The following is a 21,069-nucleotide window of genomic DNA, read 5'->3' on the forward strand; positions in this document are numbered from 1 at the left end:
AGTTGACTGAATACATGCACTGAGCAAAGTTAAGGTGAGACTAGACGGGAAGTGCCAAAAATACAAATAATATAGATATTTAGGATTTTATTTTATATAATGACGGATTAAGATGTTCCTCATTGGACTAAAACATGATAGTTCAAATGGAGAAGTGCTACCAAGATTTTATGTGATGGAATGATGCCTATCAAAGTGAAAGGTAAATTCTATAGAGCAACTATAAGACCGACAATATTATATGATAGTGAATGCTAGGCAACTAAAGTCCATCATATCCACAAAAATGAACATTATAGAGATGCGGATGCTAAGATGAATATACGATCATACAAGATTTGATAAGATAAAAAATAATCACATTAATCGACAAATGTACCGATTTATAGGTGAAACTATAGTGAGCGAACGTGTTAAGACGGTATGGGGTAGACCTAAAATCACATAAAAGGAAGTTATCTCGAGAGACATACAGATCCTTTGAATTAACGGAGACTTAGTCAAATATAGGATACAATGGAAAAAATAATATCCATAGAGGTGATATCTACTGGTTGGGGATAAATGTTAGACATATTAGAGAACTTTTATTATTATTTTATTTTATTTGGCATGATGATGACATGAGTTGAACTAAAATAAAATTGATGATTCATATAGCCGACCACAACTTGTTTGAAACTAAAGTGTAATAATAGTTGTTGTATTTAGTATAGTAGAAAATACTTGGTTAGATTACTCGAATTTGTATATATATATATATATATATATATATATATATATATATATATATTACATAAAGCTGCTATATTAGTATATTTGTCTTTTCTTTTTCTTTTTTGCATGGTTAATTTATTGAAGTAACTTGCTAAAAATCAAAATTAGATAATGTATTAGCTAATTCATTTTATTCTCTTTCTGGTTTGATGCTTAATGTGTTCCACTTTGATGTAATATTAAATTATTTTTTTATTTTACTTGGGGTCTGAATTTAGAGTTTATCGTAGGTATAAAATTGACGAGGTATAAATAAAAGTCAATGCATGGTCAATTCTAGCATTTAATAATGGACGCAACTCTAAATATAATCTGATCATCATATTAGCTAATTAATTTTATTTTATATCTAATTGTTGATGCTTAATGTGTTCCCATTGGTTGTAGTATAAATTAATTGAGTTAATGTTAAACCAAATTCGAATTTAGTTTGAGTCCCAATTTCAAGTTAATATGCAATTGACGAGATATAAATGAAAAGCCAATCATATAAATGATGAGCAAAATTGTGTACTGGCAAGGTCGGAAAATAAAATCTTCAAGCGACGAAAAATCATTGACGACACAGCTCAACTCACCCAATATACACTCCCTACTGTTACGCGGCGCCTTCCTGAGATTCCTAGGAAGGGCGACGTAAGGCTAGGCAACTGATGTCAGTGTAGTTGCTGTCCGCCAACTGAGGTCCCCTCCGTACGCTAGACGAGATTGTCAGTGCCGTATGGGAAAACCAATGTCAAGAGCAATTGAGAGAACAGAAATGAGAATTCAGAATGAAAGAAAGCTTGATTGCATTAATGAAAGCTATTACAGAAAAGCAACGCGGTGTCGAGGGGGAGAGACACCAGTACAGAGAATTGCTTGCTTGCTAGAAAGTTTTGATTGCTTGATCCCCCCTAATAATACTTAAAAAAATAATCCAAAGCTACAGGACTAGACTTGACTAAGCTAGAGAAACATAATGGAAGTACATAAAATAAAACTACTCTATATTTACAATGAAAATGACTTAGTTTTCTATAAGGCAGCAGCAGGTCCGTTGTCAGCAGCAGTGTCTTTGGCATCACGGTCTGCGCGTGCGGCGTTGTCTGCGCGCACGGCACTGTTGGCTTCTACCTGCGGCTTGGCGCTGGCGAGGGATATCGGGGGGGGGGGGGCGACAGAGACACCTGCGCGCTTATCACTTGGCGCGGCCAAGACCACGGGGCCGTCCGTGGCGCTAGGCATTTAGAGGCTTGCTAGGACGCCACGGGGCGCGCCCAAGGGGTCATGGGGCATGGCTGGAAAGCCGCCCATGACATTCTCCCCCACCTGAGTTGGCGACGTCCTCGGCGCCTTACTTGCAAAATAATCTTCAATGAGGCTCTTGTAGGCTTTGAGGTTTGTTCCCCTCTCCCAAGTATTCTCTTCTGCATCACAGCCCTGCCATTTCACCAAAAACTCTTGGTGATCTTTCCTTGAGGCATGAATCACTCTGTCATCAAGGATAGCTTCAACACGCCTTTTCCCGGTTGAATTGGGACCTCGAATACTGGGTATTGTGACCTGGCTCCTTGAAGGATCCTCCGTGTCTTCCCGAAGGTTTCGGAAGACTGACATGGAAGACAGGATGAATTTTCCACCAAGCTGGGGTATCCACCCGGTATGCAACCTTCCCAATGCGCCTTTTAATGGACAAGGGTCCAATGTATTTTTGCAATAGGCGAGGGTCATGGACCCCTGCAAATAAGTACCGCTTTGGGATTTTGACCATCACTTTGTCTCCTACTTGATATTCAACAAAGCGACGATTCTGATCAGCATGCCTCTTCATCCGCTTTTGGGCTTTGACAAGATAGCTCCGCACTATCTCCAAATTCCGCTTCCACTCTTTTGAGAAGCTGGTAGCTCGAGGAGATTTAGCCATGTTTGGTGCATTCACAGTGTGTGGGAGTAGCGGTTGCTGTCCGGTAACAATTTCAAAAGTGCTTTTGTTGGTACTAGAGCTCTTTTGTGAATTGAAACACAGTTGAGCAGCATCCAGAAGCTTCACCCAATTCTTCTGCGATCCGGTTACAAAGTGGCGGAGATATTCCTCCAACATACCATTGAACCGCTCCGTCTGGCCATCAGATTGCGGATGAAAACTTGAGCCGTGACTCAATTTTGACCCAAGGCACTTGAAGAGTTGGGTCCAAAAGTTGCTAGTGAAGCGTGAGTCGCGGTCACTAACAATGTCTTTGGGCAGGCCCCAATATTTGACGACATGAGAGAAGAAGAGTCGAGCTGTATCTTCTGCTGATATATATTGTGGGGCTGCAATAAAGGTGGCATACTTGGAAAACCGGTCCACCACAACCAAGATGGTTGTGAGATCTCCGACCTTGGGCAATCCAGTGATGAAATCCAGGGAAATGCTTTCCCAAGGTCTCTTTGGGACAGCGAGTGGTTCCAAGAGTCCCGCTTGTGTCAAGCGGTCCGACTTGTCCTTCTGGCATACTAGACAAGTCTTCACATACTGAGCGACATCATCGGCCATTTGAGGCCAATAATAGGCACGACGAAGTAACGCCATGGTGCGTTCTTCACCGGGATGGCCGGCCCACAGAGTGTCATGACATTCCGCTAGAAGAGTCCTCCGCAAATCTCCTCCTTTAGGAACATAAAGTCGGTTCCCTTTTACTTTCAGAAAACCATCTTCCATGTAGAACTGGCGAGTCTTGCCCTGTCCTACCAAATCAACCAAATACTGAGCAGCAGGATCCTTGATGAGTAGATCCCGTATTTGGTCCTTGATGGATGTGGCTACCTCGCTCCCCCTTAGGGTGGCGAGTAGGCACACCGATGCTAGGTCAGCTCTCCGACTGAGCGCATCAGCAACATGATTGGTCTTTCCACTGTGATACTCCAAGTTGAAGTGGAATTCAGCTAGGAGTTCCTGCCACCTGGCCTGTCGACCGTTCAGCTTCGGCTGGGTCATGAAATGGCTAACAGCTGTGTTGTCTGTCTTGACCACGAACGGGGTTCCCAGCAGATAGTGCCTCCAGAGGCGCAAGCAGTGGACGACAACCAATAATTCTTTCTCATGGGCGGCATAGCGCCGCTCTGCATCCTTCAGCTTCTGACTCTCGTACGCTACAGGGTGCCCTTCTTGTAGCAAGACTCCGCCGAGGGCATAGTCAGATGCATCTGTTTGTACCTCGAACGGCTTGGCCAAATCAGGAAGGGCCAAGACGGGGCTACTAGACATAGCCGCTTTTAATGCGTTGAAGGCCTCTGCTCTCCTTGGTCTCCAATCCCCTTCTTGAGGAGTTCTGTCAATGGCACTGCGATAAGTGAGTAGTTCTTCACAAACCGCCGGTAGAAGTTGCATAGGCCAAGGAACGCCCTCAAGGGGTGGACATCCTTAGGCGGCGGCCAATCTGTGATGGCCTGGATTTTCTGTTGGTCCATCTTGATGCGTCCTTCCTCGATGACATGTCCGAGGAAATCAATTTGCTTCTGAGCAAAGGAGCACTTGGATAACTTTGCATATAGTTCATGCTCCCGCAACCGAGCTAGGACCTTCCGCAAGTGTACTAGGTGTTCTTCCAATGTCTGGCTATATACCACAATGTCATCTAAGTAGACCACCACAAATTCGTCGATGTACTCTCGGAAGACTTGGTTCATGAGAGTGCAAAACGTAGCAGGGGCGTTGGTCAAGCCGAACGGCATGACCAGGAAGTCGTACGACCCATATCTTGTCACACAGGTCGTCTTGTGTTCATCACCCTCTGCAATCCGAACTTGCCAATAACCTGTCTTCAGATCTATCTTGGTGAACACCGTAGCACCACCCAGTCTATCAAACAAGTCTGCCATTAGGGGAATAGGGTACTTGTTCTTCACGGTGATTTTGTTTAGAGCTCGATAATCCACACAGAGTCGCAGGCTGCCATCGTGTTTCTTTTGGAATAGAACAGGGGACCCATATGGGGACTTGGAGGGTACAATGATCCCTGTATCTAGCATTTCCGTCAATTGTCTCCGAAGCTCGGTGAGTTCGGGTTGTGACATTCTGTAAGGCGCCCGGGCAGGTGGCTTCGCGCCCGACACCAACTCAATTTCATGGTCCACAGTGCGCCTAGGCGGGAGCCGCTTTGGCATGTCTTGTGGCATGACATCTTCAAACTCCAGTAGTAACTCCTTCACGGGTTCAGGAATGGGACCCGAGGAGCGTTCTATATCTTCAATGCAGAGGGTTGCCAGGAACGTAGGTTCATTCCTTTTGACCCCCTTCTTCAACAGCAAGGCCGAGATGTTCTCAACGGCCATCTTCATGGGCAGGCACGGGATAATGCAGGGCTTGGCCCTATTGGTACCCATCATCAGTAGCATGTCTGCAAATGGTACAGGCATGGTGTTGGTTTGCCTTAGGAATTCCAGCCCAACAATCAACTCGAAGTCATCTATGATCACCACTCGCAGGTTGAATTTTCCTTCGTAAGGCCCAAGCTTCACCGGTACTTCTTTAGCTATTCCACCCACTGGCTGGGGAGGTGAGTTGATAGCCTTGACGCTACCTTTCCCTACAACTAGTCCAAGGCGCTCCACCTGAGTCGAGGCTAAGTAGTTGTGGGCAGCACCCGTGTCTATCATAGCCTGAATAGGCTTGCCATTCACCTTCATCTCGACGAACATTAAGGTCCTCTCTTGTTTAAGAGGAGTCTCTTCATTCNTGATTGCCTATCATTGACAATATTTTGTAAACCAACTCCCTTATTTTGGATGTTTTGTAAACCAGTACTTGTTGCTGTAATGGAGCATTTGTCAATATATTTCATGAACAAAATTTTACATCAACACAAAATATGTAGCCTAAACCCAGGAAATAACAAAGTGCACTATCAATCCTAAACAAATAACATAATAGCTAACATTAGAACAAGTACAACCACAATTATAATAGCAGCAACTCTCAACTTCGACCTTCCTTGACTTCTTTGACAATGGCATCGATCACTCTTCTTAATAAGAGCCGCAAGAAGAGTCTTGTAGTGTTCTTCCTCAATCGCAGGATCAACCCATCTGAAAAAGCCACAACCTTCACCAATCTCATATCTTCGGCAGCCCAGGAACCTCCTTCCAGGATTGGTGGGTGTTCGTGACATTTTAAGATCTGCAGCAACTCCACAATAACACAAGGGTTGCATCCTCATTGTTGAAGGAGAAGAGGCGGCAATAGCGTATTTGTTGCAGGAGAAGCAAAAAAAAATCCACTTTCAAAGAAAGAAGAAGGCATCAGATTTGCTAAATTTAGCTTCTACAATGTTCAACAATGGAGAATAAGGTACAAAGAAGAAGATGGATGTTAAATAGGCTAAATTATTACCGTTAGGGCTTTTTTTACTGTCTTTATGCCCCTTACAAGCGTGTGAATCATGCACTGCAGCCACATATGACACATAGGATAAGCCACGTTGGATAAGCGTTTATTATTCACATTTTGAATGAGTATAAGTGTTCAATTGGCAAATATGTAAGTTTGGGGACCGGCATGACAAAGTGGTTAAAGTACAAGTGCCATTTAGGCTATTCTGCCTTTTTTTTAACATAGGTGATAAAGGTTGATAAGAATGGACATTGGGTCTAACTCAACCCCAAAAGCTAGCTTGTAAGGTGAGGATTGCCCAAGCCATATAAGGAGACCAAGGACCTCAAATCCCTCCGATGTGGGACAACTCAACACCCCCTCACGCCCAGGTCTCTGGAGCGTGGACAACATAAATGGGGGCCCAACATCGGTAACAATAATTGGGATGGGCCTGGCTCTGATACCATGATAAGAATGGACATTGGGCCTAACTCAACCCCAAAAGCTAGCTTGTAAGGTGAGGATTGCCCAAGCCATTTAAGGAGACCAAGGACCTCAAATCCCTCCGATGTGGGACAACTCAACACCCCCTCACTCGCACTCAACCTCAAGACTTGTGGAGTGCGAGTGACAGAAGCAGAACCATCATCAACTGTATCTCCCATGGTAAAAGATGAAGCTGATGAAGAAGACTACTAAAACAAGTGAAGCCAAAGGATAGTACCTTATAGCTCTGATACCATATTGGAAAAGATGATGTAAAGAACAATTTAGGAAATTTTCTGTGTATTGAATGATCCTCTTCTGTATAGAACGTTTCGTTTATACAATTTAGAAAGGAATCTATGTATAACAAACTATGACAGCTGTCCCTATACTATTGGTAAAAGAATAACCAACTATGAGATAAATACAAGAATAAGAAAAATCTATTTACAATTAAATATAAAAGAATCTTCTAGTATAATTCAGAAAAGGGCCAAATGAAATTCTGGGCCCAAGTGATAATTCAAAGTCAGTCCATTTCGTTGTAAGCCCAAAATCAAATACCCATCTTAGACTATTATATTGTTTCCTTGTTCAGACATATCCTCGAAGAATCCAACAAACCTTGTGCCTTGTCTTTGAACCTTAGTGTCCTTAGGTCATCTTCTTTACCCAACTTTCTCTTCTGCAAATCACCATTATCATCTGAGGAAGTCGAAATTGGTGGTCCAACAAAGGTCCCTGTGCTGATGGGAGGAGCAGGTACCCAATGGAATAGTCGAGCTGCACGCAAGATGGTTCGGATGTTTCATGATCCTGTTATATTAAGATTCTTGTTCAATATTAAATCTCACAAGCCATTTGATAAAGTTGGCTTTTGTTGTGCAACTTCAAGTTCTCTATCCCAAATCCTCCATAGGCTTTTCCCCCTTTTTGGGACGTGCATTTATCTAATTGTTACTCCCTCCATTTAATTTTATGTGGCGGTTTTTTACTGCACGAATTAAGAAAGAAAGAACACATACCAAAAGACATGACATTTTTGTGGTTATAAGAGCAATTCAACAAGGGTAAATTTGAAAATTTAAAGTTATAGAGTTTCCAAATGTAGAAAAGTGTCATTCTTTTTGGACATGCTAAGAAAAAAAGAGCGCCATATAAAACGGAACAGAGGGAATACTTCACTTTTGCTGGCACATGATATAAGGCTCTAGGTTTATGGCCATTCTATCCAACACTCTTATCACTTAGAGCGAGTTGCCCACTTGCGGTCCATGGATGTCATCTTGGCACACTGTTGCATCTCTTAACTTGGAGCTTATGGCATACCAAGATAAGTGGTGGGTAAGTTCAGGTCTGCATCCAAAAATTGATGGTAAGAGCTGTACATGATTTCCAGCTATTAAAAGGAACATGCTACGTTTTGCCAAGTCAATACGCAAGTCAGAGCGTGTCTCAAAGATCAAAAGCACCATTCTTAGATGCTTCTCTTTTCTCTTCCCCTTCCTTACACAAGACTCTAGTTTCTTCTGCATATGAAATATGAAACTTTAACTTCGTCCATTCTCTCTTACTATCTGAAAATCTTTCAGTCATCCTTTGCCCGTGTTTACTCAAAAGTCTACTCGGTACCTTTCAGTCATCCTTTGCCCTTTTTTACTCAATAATCTACTCGGTACTTCCATCACAATCAGAAACAGAAAGGTGATAGGGGATTAACTGGCCTTAGTCCCCTTTGTGATGAAAAGCTGGTACACCCATTATAATAAAGAGAACTTGACTGTAAAATTGCAGGTTTTTATCTATTTAATTCATCTCTTCTCAAAACCCATCTTCTGTATAGTATTAACAAGAAGGATTAGTTAACAAGGCGACTGGCTTTTTCTAGGTCTAGCTTACAAATTATTATTCTTGATTTGATATTCTCCTAGAATCTGAGCATTCATTAGCAACTAAAACAACATCCATGATCTTTCCTGCTTGGATGGATACATTTTGTGTGCCAACAGAAGACTCCCTATGCCTTTCTTTAATCTTTCATTGACACTTTTGCCATTATCTTGTCGAACGTTTCTAAGAGACTAATTGGTCTAAAGTCTCTTAGTAATATTGCATCGTCTTCTTAGATATCCAGGATATAAAAGTAGCATTCAACCTTAAAGTACTGGAAAGTGTTCATCAAGTCTTCTTTCAAGATTCTTATCTCCAAATAAAAAGATTTTCTTACGAGATTGGCTAGCATCTTTTGGGGAATAAAAGCCATTGTATAGCCATCAGGATTAGGGGTTTATTCCCTGCACATCTTAGGTATTGGGAGTAGGATAACTACTGTGTTGCGTAGCAAAATCAAGCTCTATACCATTGAGTTTATAAATCTAACAAAAGGACTCATATATATCATTATTTCAGAGCACATATTGGCAGGCATCGTCCCATGTGGTCTTCAGTAGCATTAATATCCTTGTATCATTATTTAGCATGGTGGAAAGCTAGTGAGAATTAATTCTAAACTATGTAATACCAATAATCCAATATAGCTCATATTTGGAAAGATATTAGGATGTTTCCTTGAAATGAGGAAATGACTTAAGAGAAAGTTGACGAGCAGCAAGCGCAGACAAAGTGTCCGTAGTTAGCATGATAAGTTCCTATAAAGTGATGATTTTTAAAGCAGCATAACTTTACCTCTTTTGTTCTTGTGAATTTAGGGACATTTGCTACTTGATGCTAATTAAGATTTTCTTAGTGAAATATGTTAGTGCTCATGTTTTTTGAAATAACCACATTGGATTGCTTCTCCTGTTGTCATTATGGGGATAACCACAATTGTTCTCAAGTTACAGAGTAGAATAACGTTGTTGTCCAAAGATTTGCTATAATTTGGAGTAAATTGTTCTTTGGCCACATTAAGATTGTATTTTCTTTTCGTCATTTGTTCTATTCAGCTTCCTAAAAAAGTCTATCAGCATCAACTTTACATGAACCCCCCCCCCCCCCCTCTTCCCTTCTTTAGGTCAAGGACCATCAGTTAAGGGACAAATATGGCTGTTGTAAAGTCGAGTCAACACTATTCTTCAACTGAAGTAAGCTTCTCGTGTTTGTTTGTGTGCAGTTCTAACATAGGTTTGGCCTTTTGCCTTTTTCTGTTTTTTATTTTTATTAGGTGGTGTCCACTGGGTAATTGCTATCTCTCACCAACACAGATACCGGGTAACTCTGCTCACCAAGGCTTGGCAGATGGGAAGAAATCCCTTAGTATTTACTGTTTTTTTGTTTTGTTTCTGTTGGGATTTGAACCTAAGACCTCATGGTTTTCCACCTACTTTATTAACCACTAGGCGGTACCCTTTTGCCTTTTCGATCAATCCACTAAGTCATTTAACTCAAATCTTGTGTTGTATATTTGTATAGTTAAATGGTGCTTTCCCTCACACTACAAAAAGACAAAACATCGACCCATATGATATGTTAAAAGGTTTTTTGATGCAAATCATGATATGCTGTTTGCTTGTGTCATTTCTTTTATAGGTAAATTATGGAAACTTCATGCATGGACTGATGAAGGAGAATGTCCAGCTGAATAGGAAAGTCTTGTTCGAATTGTCGATGCACGAACCATACAGCTTCAAGGCCCTGGTGGATATCTCCCGCAGCGCTTTCCCAGGAAATAAGACGGCAATAGTACCTCCTAAGAAGGAAGGTCTTGCTATTGTTCTTTGACTTGCATTTCCTATTCTCTTCTTTTTTTGTGGTTTTTTGTCAGTCAAGTATTTATCAAAATCTTTAGGAAGTAGGTTATGGGAATAAATTTTATCAACACTTATGTTAGCAAAACATACTCTTGAAATTTTGTGTTTTTCTCAAAAAATAATAGAATGGAAATGTTTGTAGCAGACAGTTTATATCTGTGGGAAAAAACTGAGAATTATCAACTGCATCTTTAGCTTGAAGCTGCTTTAACATCTGAATTACGCTCTGCTTTTACCTCCTGAATGATCATGTCTCTGCCCAGCTTCCTTCATTTAAACCCATTCAACTTTTTAAATTATTTTTAATTAAATGGACCTGGTTAGAGTTTTTTTTCTCTTCTCAAAGAAAAAGAGATTATACTCTTTGTTTTATAGAGAATGACAAGTTTGATTTACGAGGGCCAATTTCCAGGTTACCTTTCTGTCCATTAGTGGCTTTCTTGAAATGTTTTTTGTTTGACCACAGTAGTCATGTTTCTTTATTTAAGCCAGTGCCAGTTCTTATAAATTTGAGTGAGACGGACTTCAATAAAACGATATGAACAATGAAAATTTATACAGTTGATCCCAACTTTATTGCATAGAGCAAGCTCGAATCAATAATTTTATTTGTCACAGTTACCACTTAAGTAGACAATTGGTTCAACTTCAGCCCTTCCTTCGTAGATGTTTTTAGGTGAGGAGAAATATACATATCTTTGGTTTCAACTTTGTTAACCGAGAGCTTTCTGCATAATAGTAAAGAAATTTAAATAAGCAATTTTTCTCTTATGTATTAGAATCCTTGAGCCCATCGAAGGGATTGAAAAAGCAAGAGAAATTTTGAATTTTCAAATAGTTATCTCGCAAATCTTACAAATATATGTTCCATAATGGAAAATGTGCCCCAGTTATTCAAGTCATATTGGTCATTGATGAATCACCAGGTTCGAGCCCATAAGCACTGACTATTACTCTACGAATACTCATTTTCACTAGTAATCAAGTTTTAAGCACAACACAGGAAACATTCCTTTATTACCAAGACACTGACAAAGAGAATGTAATTGCCCTGCACTGCGTTAGCTTATCTTCCTAAACTAAAAGAACGTATTCTTACACATGTTACAGCTAACGAACCTTTACCTTCTGACAAATCTACCAAAGTTCCAGCGCAAGGAACGGCTAAAATTAATTACAGAAGAAAAAGAAAATAAAAGAACATTCAAAAGAGAAGATTTAGACAGCATCTCGAAAATACATGCACAGCTGCCATTTTTGCAACTCCTTGAGAAGCAGCCTACTACTGAAAATTTCATACTCAGATAATGCTACAGAACACCAGACCCTGCCTGAACTTACCCAACTATCATAGTTTTAAGCTGTCAATGAATTTAAACAGTTCTTCCAGTGTCTGGTCCCACGAACTTCTCGATTCAAGAGGCATTTTCTGAAGAAGTAACCTCGATTTTGTTGGAGTCGATATTAACAGTTGCCTGTGACTTATCACCATACTCATCGTTCTTCTTTGACTGAAAACGACCACCACATCCTCTAGCTCTTTTTAGTGCATGTAAATGCCGAGATTCATGCAAGTAGGGCTGCAAGATTATTTCGTAAAGTAAGACCCCCAAGGTCATGGTGCTGGATACGCACAGCCTTAAACAGAGATTACAACTCTTAATGGGGCAGGCTACCTTAATAACAGACTATGCTACTAGACACAATCAGAACTTTGACTTTGAGCTATTTACTAGGAAATTAAAGACATGGTTGATCAAGCGCAAGATATTCCTGATAAATAATACGTCCAACTCAGACAAATTTTAAGCCTCATCCAATTCTATTTATTCAGTTGCATTTCTCAACTAATTGGACACTTGTACAACTAAAAAATTAATACTTGGACCATCAAAAGAATAGAGGCAGCAGGAACACTTCTGACTACAATTCTGTGGCTGAAAAAGAGAAGCACATATAGAAAAAGTCAAAAGTGTTTAGGAAGTATACACTAGGTAAAATTGCACTTGTTCCTAAGTTCAAGGACACAACTAGTCCCTCCAATATCTAAGCAACATATAAATAACCCCTTAGGTAGTGTTCTATAATTCTTCACATCCAAATCTACTAAGAGTCAGTACCATCCATTTTCTATATCCTGTTTTCAGATCTAGTTTGGAAAGTAGATAATTCAGTATTTCTCAATATCAATTGTGATCCAGAGAAAGAGCTAACTCCTGATTGGGTTTGACCTAAAGCAAACTCAAACTTGATTACAACTAGGAGCAAAGCCAATAACAATCAAGTTTTCCCCAATAAATTGCAATACATCTTTGAGAATCATTTTTATTCTATTGTATTTTTTGATCGGTGTCACTTTTATTTCATATGATGCCGACTCTTTTTTTCACTTTCAATTCCATTCAATTTTTCTAATGATGTTGGAAATTATCACGAAAGGAAGAACGATCTACACATGATGTTCATTGACCTAGAGAAATCATGATAGAGTACCATGAAAGGTCCTTTGGTGGGCGACGGAGAAGAAAGTAATTCATATTAAATATACAAATGTTATAAAGATCATGTATGAAGGAGTTGTCACCAGCGTGCAAACAGTAATAGGAGATACCGAGGAGTTTCCCATAACAGTGGGTTTACACTAGGGTTCTAAATTGAGCCCCTATATATTTATCCTAGGTATGGATGAGCTAACCAATACAAGATGAGGTCCCATACTGTATGCTACTTGCTGATGATATTGTGCTAATTGATGAAACTAGCGAGGGTGTCAACCAAAAGCTTGAGCAATGGAGAAGCACCTTAGAGAGTAAGGGTTTCAGGATAAGTAGAAGTAAGACGGAGTACATACACTGCAAGTTTAGTCAGCATGAGAAGAGCAAAGTTGAGGTGAGACTAGATGGGATTACGCTGCCAAAATGCAAACAATTTAGATATCTAGGCTCGTTGTTTCAAGAAAATGGAATGATAGACAAAAATGCTACTCATAAGATTAAAACCAGATGGTTGAAATGGAGAAATACTACCAGGAGTTTTGTGATAGAAGGATGCCTACCAAAGTGAAAGGTAAGTTCTATAAAACAACTATAAGACCGGCTATGTTATATGATAGTGAATGTTAGGCAGCTAAAGTCCACCATATTCACAAGATAGTGTTGCAAAAATGCAGATTTTAAGATGGATATGCGGTCACACAAGATTAGATAAGATCAAAAATAACCACATTCGTCAGAAGGTACAAGTTGTATGCATTGATGAGAAAATGAGAGAAGGCTGCTTGAGATGGTTTGATCATATACTACGTAGACCTATAGATGCACTGGTCCGTAAGTGCGAAACAATAGTGAGGGAAGTATTAAAAAGGGGACAAGATCGACCTAAAATCACATGGAAGGAAATAGTCTCGAAAGACCTACAAATTTTTGGAATCAACATAGACTTAGCTAAAGATTAGGGCACAATGGAAGAGAAAGATCTCTATAGTTGTTTTCTACTAATTGGGAATAGGCTTTTGACTTGGTAGAGAACTTCTAATATTGCTATCATTATTAGTATTATTTATATATTTTTATGTGTGTATGAATATATATATATATATATATATATATATATATATATATATATATATATATATACTTTTATTTAATGATGATGATACGAGTTGAGCTTAAAGAAAGAAATAAGGATTCATATCACCGACCCCAATTTGTTCGGGATTGAGGCATAGTTGTTGTTGTTGTTGTCATGTTGGGATGATAGACAACAGACCATAAGAAGTTGATGGAGCAATTAACGAAGTAGCACTTTCACTCCTTGTGTTTGAATCAAAGTTTAGTACGAATTCATCGCCACAATATAGGTCATAGCACATTAGACCTGCAACTTCTTTCTTTTAATGCTCCTTATCAACCGAAAAAGAATCTCCATACAAAGATAGAGTAATCTCTATCTCATGCTAGATAATTCCTCTTGAGGCGCCAAAACCATCAAAATAGCACGGGCTAGCCAGTTTTCAGACTGGTAATTGAAAAATAGCCAGCGTTTGCAAAGTCATTGAAAAATAGCCACTATTTTGCTGCAACACGAAAATTCTAGCATAATATACTGAAGATTGGTGCACCTGTGTATGAACTTCCAGCATATTATGTTGGAACTCCAGCACACGGAAAGTTCCAGCATAATATATTGGAGATTGGAGCACTTGTGTATGAACTTCCAGCATATTATGCTGGACCAGTATATTATGCTGGAACTCTAGTATAATATGCTGGAAGTTCACATGTAAAAAATTCGAACTCCATTATATTATGCTGGAATATTTTCCGGATTTTGAACAGTGTTTTCGTTCAGATTTATCTTTACCTGAAAAGTGGCTAAATTTTGATTACTTGTGAAACTGTTGCTATTTTTCAATTACCACTTGTAAATCTAGCTATTTTTGAATTTCACCCTAATTTTGAAGACATCTAACTGATATTGGCCCAAAAGTCATGAGTACCTGTAGTTTCTTAGATTGGAGTTTGATTATGATTTCGTCGATATAACATTTTTAATGTTTAATACCATTTGGTACAGCAAAGACATTGGTACAATATATCATATTACAAAATCCTACGGATTTTCATGTGCACCAAGAGAGCATTTGAGGCATTAACTTGCACTAGACCTTAAGCAAATGGAGTAAAACTGCTTTTTGACAATTTCCCTACTAACTTTTTCACTATCTGCTATTTATTGTCACGATATAGTATATTAGAAATAAAATGTTGGGGTTTTACGTGTTACCATCATGTCTGACCTCAAAATATAAGGGGCCAAATAGAAGTTCTACAGGTTGGTAAAGCTGGTAGGCTAATGAACTGGGAAATATAAATCAGCTGTTGAACCAATAAGCTGCCAAATGGCAGGCCTACTGAAGCAACTGACCCTGCAGGTAAATGATACAAAGTGCATTTTGTACAAAATACCTTCCTAGCTTTTAGAAGTTTATTTTCTGATTCAGCTTTTGCACGAGATTGTCGACGCCTCAAGATGCCATGATACTGTTTTGCATTGACAAAAACAGGTTCTTCTACGGTATCTGATGGCAGAGGAATACCAACTTGCTGAATTCCCATCAATTGAAGTTGAACCTGCCAAACCATGGGTCATATAAACTTTGTGAACACTTCTTCACTATATTCCAAATGAAAAATGTAACTAGTAAGAAAATCTATACTGTTGACTGTGCTGGATAAGGTTGTGCAGGGTAAGGCTGCACGTCATAGGGTGCAAAGATGCTCCTGTAGTAAGGGTCTGGATAAGGATAAGCTGTTTGCGCCTGCAACAGATGAAAGACCACAGTAGATCATTCTTAGTTCCATTTTACATGAAAAAACTTAACCCATGCTGATTGAAGAGTTAGTGTAAAAATCATATCATTTGCTCACATTTGAACTGTTTGAAATGTTTGAAAATATTGAAACTAACGCCCTAAATATTTCAAGAATTTTTATTAAAAAAAATTGTCACAAAGGGGGGGAAAGATTAGATGCTTATTAATTTGATGTAGTGCGAAAAAAATACAAATTTGATCTCTAGACTTTACGTCCCTACACTATTGGTATTGTATGCTTCCCAGCAAAACTTATTTCAATCTGCATATCAAGATGAACAAGGATATGGAAATTTGCTTCCAATTATTTAAGCCGATTTTGGAGTGTTCAGAGGATCACGTGAATTTAAATAATATATGCAACATATATGTGCGTGCACTGTATCAACTAAACAAAAGAAGATGAAAAAGGCAGATAACAACTATCTGCATGAAGACAATACTCCCTACACCAACATCAATACACTCACATGTTCATCTTTTTAGTTCTTTACCAGATTTAACAAGAACCCTATTACTGAACAAGATAGCAGTCATAGAACTAAAAGAATCACATGTGTGTATATTGGGGGGGAGGGGGGGATTGCATCTACTGGCAAGAATAATGACTAGGAGCAGAATAAAAAGGACTTTCATAAATAGGTTATCACAAACAAAAGTTGAAATGAGTTCAAAATAATAATACCATAGCATTTGCATCTCCGAATTGGAAAGGCATCAAGTAGTGCATGTTTGGTGGCACAGTGCCACGGAGGGACAATCCATCTGCAGGGGATGAAAACTGGGTTCGCAGCTCTGACTGCTTTTGTTGCTGTTCATTCTCGCTATTATCTGAAATTTATTTATCAGACAACCTCAGGTACATTATATTAACCACCTGTACAAGTTCATTATGTTAGGCTAAAGAATCAAAGCTGATCTTCACACAAGGAAGAAAAACTCCATAAGATGAAGCCTTTATCAACAATTGAAATCATGAGTTAGTCAATTAGTGAGGATAGATAAAGTCGATCTGAGTGCAGAAAAAGTAGTTTAGTGACTTGCATTGGTACTTCTATAAGGGTAAATCCAAGTTTTGTAACCAATTGGTTAAACAGGAACTTTGCTGTCTTGATACTTTCTTGCTGATTATCTTTTTTCCCTTTCTGATCCATTTCCACTCTTTTGATTAGGATACAAGAACACTTTTTCTCTCCCTTCCATTGATGGAATCACATTACATATAGAGGAAATTGGACAAGGAGCAAATATAATCTGAGGTATGGAAGAGATCGTTTTCTTGGAACCAAAAATCAACCATTCATTTATAAGGAAAAAAGTTGGAAGAAGAAAAAGATCTACCATCCACAAGCACTTTGGGCTCTTCGGTTTTACAGTGTTTGCTAATCAAGGCAAATTGCTTGCTTGCTCTTGCTCTCTCTCTCTCTCTCTCTCTCTCTCTCTCTCTCTTCCCTCTCCTCCCTCCCTCCCTCCCCTCCCTCCCTCTCTCTCTCTCACACACACACACACACAAAAGCAGAGTCTTCATATCCTATAATTTGTTCAGTTTTGTGAAGTATCTTCTAATCTTTTTGAAGTTTTTAATTGCTTATAAAAGAAATGGTTTGAAGTTGGTATGTTCTTAAATGTCCAATATCATTGTTAAGAACTTTATCTCATTTTACTAATCTGGGAACGAATAAAAGTGTGTTCTCTCTAACAGCTTAAGCTTTTAGATGAGATAGTCACACACTTCAACATGGTACCAGAGCAGGCAGAGGTCATGAGTCGAGCCTCACCGCCACCCAATATCAAAAAGAATTTCCACGTGTTTGACTCATTAAAAAAGAATCAAGCCCACACGTGAGGGGGGCGTGTTGAAGACATAATTAAATAAATAAAAGTGTATTCTCTCTAACAGCTTTAAGCTTTTAGATGAGATGGATACACACTTCATCAAATATCATTGCTCCTGGTTTACAATGATTACAATGATTAACAGCTTTTGGGGCTAAAGTTGTTTTCATTAATCTACCTAAGCTTTCAATGAACCAATTCTTATGTGATGGAGGCTATTGATTATTCTAGATTACTTGTCTGTATTTAATTTGGCCAAGTTAAACTGATCTAGTAGAGGAAAGCAGTTGATGATTAAGAGGAATTTTCCAGAAACGGTCAAGAAATGCACGGGATATTCCAATGGGCCAAAACCACATTACCATATCCAGTTAGTGAGCAGGAAAATACTTAGCAGTAAAGGCTCCATACAAAAGAGAGAATTAACTGAAGGGGCCTCTCTCCATATTAACACAAATCAGAATAATTTTGGAAAGGATCCAAGTTCACCGTTGTCAAGAATTGGAAACTTTGATCACTTATATTAGCTCTCCCGAACTAATGATTTCGACTTATCTCTAGTTGTCGAAACTAGTTGAAGCATTGTTCAATCTTTGTTGCGGCTTGTTAGGACGTAGAATCATGTGCATCTCTCCATTTTGCTTTAGTGCTTTTCTGTTTCCGGTCCTAGTTCATTTTTAACTCTGACCCACTAGTTGTTCTACCACTTATACTTTTTTTTTTTTTTGTTTTTTCTGATAGTTCCACTTCTACACAACTCTTTAGGTAGCTTAGATGTCCATTTGGATTTAGCAAGTCAAGCTTGGTCAGTTAAAATTTGTTACATCATTCTAATTAGCACACCTGCTTCGGATTGAGACTTATTTGTTGAAGTTGTTTTTGTATTCTAATCAGCACAACCAAAATCACCGTACCTTTTGCCAACTACCTCGAATTTTCACCAAATAGAACTCAAGGTCGAACTTCAAGAAAATGGTCTCCTTCCTTTTTATTCAATGCTTCCATCTTGAAGACGAACAAAATTCAAGATCTGATTTTTCTTTCACATCAGCAGAGACCTCAGTTTGAACCATGACTTTCTACATCTTGAGTATAAGGCCTTAGAAGACCCCAGAGAGCTACCGTTCCACCATCGGCAGCTTTTATTGTAAGCAGTGATACATTATCTTCTCCAACAATTCACTCCTTTCCACCATGACCGACTAATTCAAAGGCTGCTCACCAACTTTGAACCTCAAGTTTCAGTTACCACTTAGTTGAGAACATGAAAAGCAAGAATTTACTGAAGATTCTCTAAATTACTCAAAGAGACTACATTAAACTACTTAAAAAAGATGGAAGAAAGCATGAGAATTTAACAGAGAAAGCTATCACTATCATCCTTTGAAATAACTTACCTTTGTAAGTTTAGCACTACTAATCTACTAATAATTGTACTTGACCTAAAACAGGAAATGTGAGTCAAACGATTCCTGCATGCTTGTCCCTTTATGACTTCATTTTAATTGAGGAATAGAATAAACCAAACAAAATTTTTCACTCATTCGAAAGAAAATCTTATCCAATTAGTGAGACTTTAGAAGATGTTCAATTGTAAATCAATCAAATATACTATGGCACGGCAAGTTTATCCATGAAGCAAAACAAAAGAATGTGCATCGTCATATAATCGGAGGAAACAAAGGGAGCAGGCTACGCTTTTCTCTATGGTTGTAGAAGAAAGATACATGATATGATAAAGTGATATTCTTGTAGGCAATGTTTGTTCTTAAACGAGCACAAGGCTGCTGATGTCACTTTGCTAATTAAAGACATACCATATCATGGTACCACCCAGTTACAGCCCCAATTAGATTAATAGAATTAATCAAGCTAACATGATAGACCTTAGAAGAGTCCCACATCGGCTGAGGGACGGGTAGGTCTGTTTATATGATCTTGGGAAACCCTCAGCTCATGAGCTATTTTTTTTTTCGGGGGCCGGGGGGAGGGGGGGATGGGATGTTGAGTTAGGCCCAAAATCCATTTCTTATTATGGTGTCGGAGCCACAATTATAGGCTCGGAAGCTACATAACTGTTCAATCGGGCACCAAGCCAACAATACAGTAAGAAATTACCTGAAAGATCATGTACCGAGGAGGTCATGGCGCTGCTTGTCACAAACTCCTCAATTTGAAAAACCTGATGAAGCAACTAACAAAAGCTGGATCAGCAAATGATAGCACAAACTATTGTCCATTAATATTTTTTATGATAATGGTGTCCGAGCCAGCTTGAGCACACCTCTACAATTCCACCGGGTACCTGCTACCTCCCACCAATACAGGTACGCGCTAACTCTACCCACCATGGCTTAGACAAAAGGGAAAACATTAACTACTCTTTTTTGCTGGGATTTGAACTTGAGACACTATAGCCCAGAATATTTATTTGTACATAATAAGCCAAAAGAATTCATACAGAATTAAACCTCAGCTTTCAATAACTGCAACCACTAGCACAGTGCATACACAGAAAGCACAAATTACAGTCCTCAAGCGGCAACTTTCTTAATTCAGGCATTATCATATCTCAGCATATCTAAAAACAAACTCAATTTCTTCAAAAGACATTTCAAATTGAATTATATAAGGACATAAATCAAATGAACTCAGCAAAGATTCAGCTCATGCAAAAACTGAAATCAACTCAAACGGACACTTCACAAACTATTTATTTATATTTCACGATAACATCAATCTTTACAGAATTTGTTATACATTTTCTAAAATAATTCGTGCAGAAACAGCAAAATAAACTACAAATAACCGAAGTTCAATTCCGAATTTCCATTCCGTTTTCAATTTTCTTCTCATTTTTCTTCTGCAATCACATCAAATTAGAGATTCGGACAGGAGAAATTTACCTATCTGGAAGTTTCGCGGGGGAAAAGAATAGCGGTTTTCTTCGTCTTCTCTCTCTCTCGAGTGTGCTTTTATTCTGTGTTTTGCTCTCTGTTTTGGATTTTGGAATAGAAACAGAGGAACTTACACCAAGTGTACTTTCGGTGGTTGTTTGGTGTTTTGTCAATGTGTCAAACGGGCCGGGTTGACCCGGTTCCGGACCGACCCAGGCCAGTTTTAGACCGGACCGGTAGGTAGGGGCCGGGCAGGGCTGGGTTGGGACGGGGAACGGATTGTGCTGGGTAGAATACACGTACCGGATAATTGGACCGGTCATAACTTGTACTGTCAAGTGAAGTTCGAACCCGTTAATCGGATCGGGCCGGTTCAACGGCTATTTCAAAATTTAATTTATTTTTTTGTAATATAGTTGACTACTGCCATTTTGACTGTTGTCCAACGCTCAACAATAGCCCTTTTTTGGTTTTTTTTTTCAAAAATAATATTTTTAGTATTTACTAATTTAGCCCTTTGAAAAAGTATAAATATATCCCCCTCTTCTTCAATCTTCACTCATCTCTCAATTCTCAAACCCAAATTCTCAATTGTCATTCTCTCATTCTTCACCT

The 21,069-nt window shown here is 39.0% G+C and overlaps 2 protein-coding genes across 3 annotated transcripts; one reads left to right on the top strand and one right to left on the bottom strand.

Moving 5' to 3' along the window:
• The first annotated feature begins 7,801 nt into the window (after positions 1-7,801).
• Positions 7,802-10,560, top strand: LOC109208330 (50S ribosomal protein L20-like). 2 transcript variants are annotated; one of them, XM_019371429.1, is made up of 3 exons: positions 7,802-7,973; positions 9,762-9,808; positions 10,127-10,560. In XM_019371429.1, exons 1-3 carry the CDS (start codon positions 7,877-7,879, stop codon positions 10,316-10,318), a joined length of 336 nt encoding a protein of 111 aa, XP_019226974.1. In that variant the 5' UTR covers positions 7,802-7,876; the 3' UTR covers positions 10,319-10,560. The 2 variants fall into 2 exon arrangements, with proteins under 2 accessions (XP_019226974.1, XP_019226975.1); XM_019371430.1 differs by having other exon boundaries at positions 7,802-7,952.
• A 784-nt stretch (positions 10,561-11,344) lies between these two features.
• Positions 11,345-20,585, bottom strand: LOC109208331 (nuclear transcription factor Y subunit A-7-like). Its single transcript, XM_019371431.1, has 6 exons — positions 20,464-20,585; positions 19,676-19,739; positions 16,407-16,552; positions 15,566-15,667; positions 15,315-15,479; positions 11,345-11,927 (listed from the first exon to the last, which is right to left on the bottom strand). Exons 2-6 carry the CDS (start codon positions 19,701-19,703, stop codon positions 11,763-11,765), a joined length of 606 nt encoding a protein of 201 aa, XP_019226976.1. The 5' UTR covers positions 19,704-19,739; positions 20,464-20,585; the 3' UTR covers positions 11,345-11,762.
• Positions 20,586-21,069: the final 484 nt, after the last annotated feature.

Source organism: Nicotiana attenuata, unplaced genomic scaffold (genome assembly GCF_001879085.1).
Source record: "Nicotiana attenuata strain UT unplaced genomic scaffold, NIATTr2, whole genome shotgun sequence".
NCBI lineage: Eukaryota > Viridiplantae > Streptophyta > Magnoliopsida > Solanales > Solanaceae > Nicotiana > Nicotiana attenuata.

Bases quoted from the DNA above. Each gene is read 5' to 3' on its own strand.
- LOC109208331 (XM_019371431.1), bottom strand. From the start codon at position 19,703: ATGACCTCCTCGGTACATGATCTTTCAG. The intron at 15,668-16,406 runs GTATTATTATTT...CATCTGTTGCAG, and splicing joins TCGGAGATGCAAATGCTATG to GCGCAAACAGCTTATCCTTA. The intron at 11,928-15,314 runs GTATTTTGTACA...ATAATCTTGCAG, and splicing joins AACTTCTAAAAGCTAGGAAG to CCCTACTTGCATGAATCTCG.
- LOC109208330 (XM_019371429.1), top strand. From the start codon at position 7,877: ATGTCATCTTGGCACACTGTTGCATCTCTTAACTTGGAGCTTATGGCA. The intron at 7,974-9,761 runs GTAAGAGCTGTA...TATTTTTATTAG, and splicing joins TCTGCATCCAAAAATTGATG to GTGGTGTCCACTGGGTAATT. The intron at 9,809-10,126 runs GTAACTCTGCTC...TTTCTTTTATAG, and splicing joins CTCACCAACACAGATACCGG to GTAAATTATGGAAACTTCAT.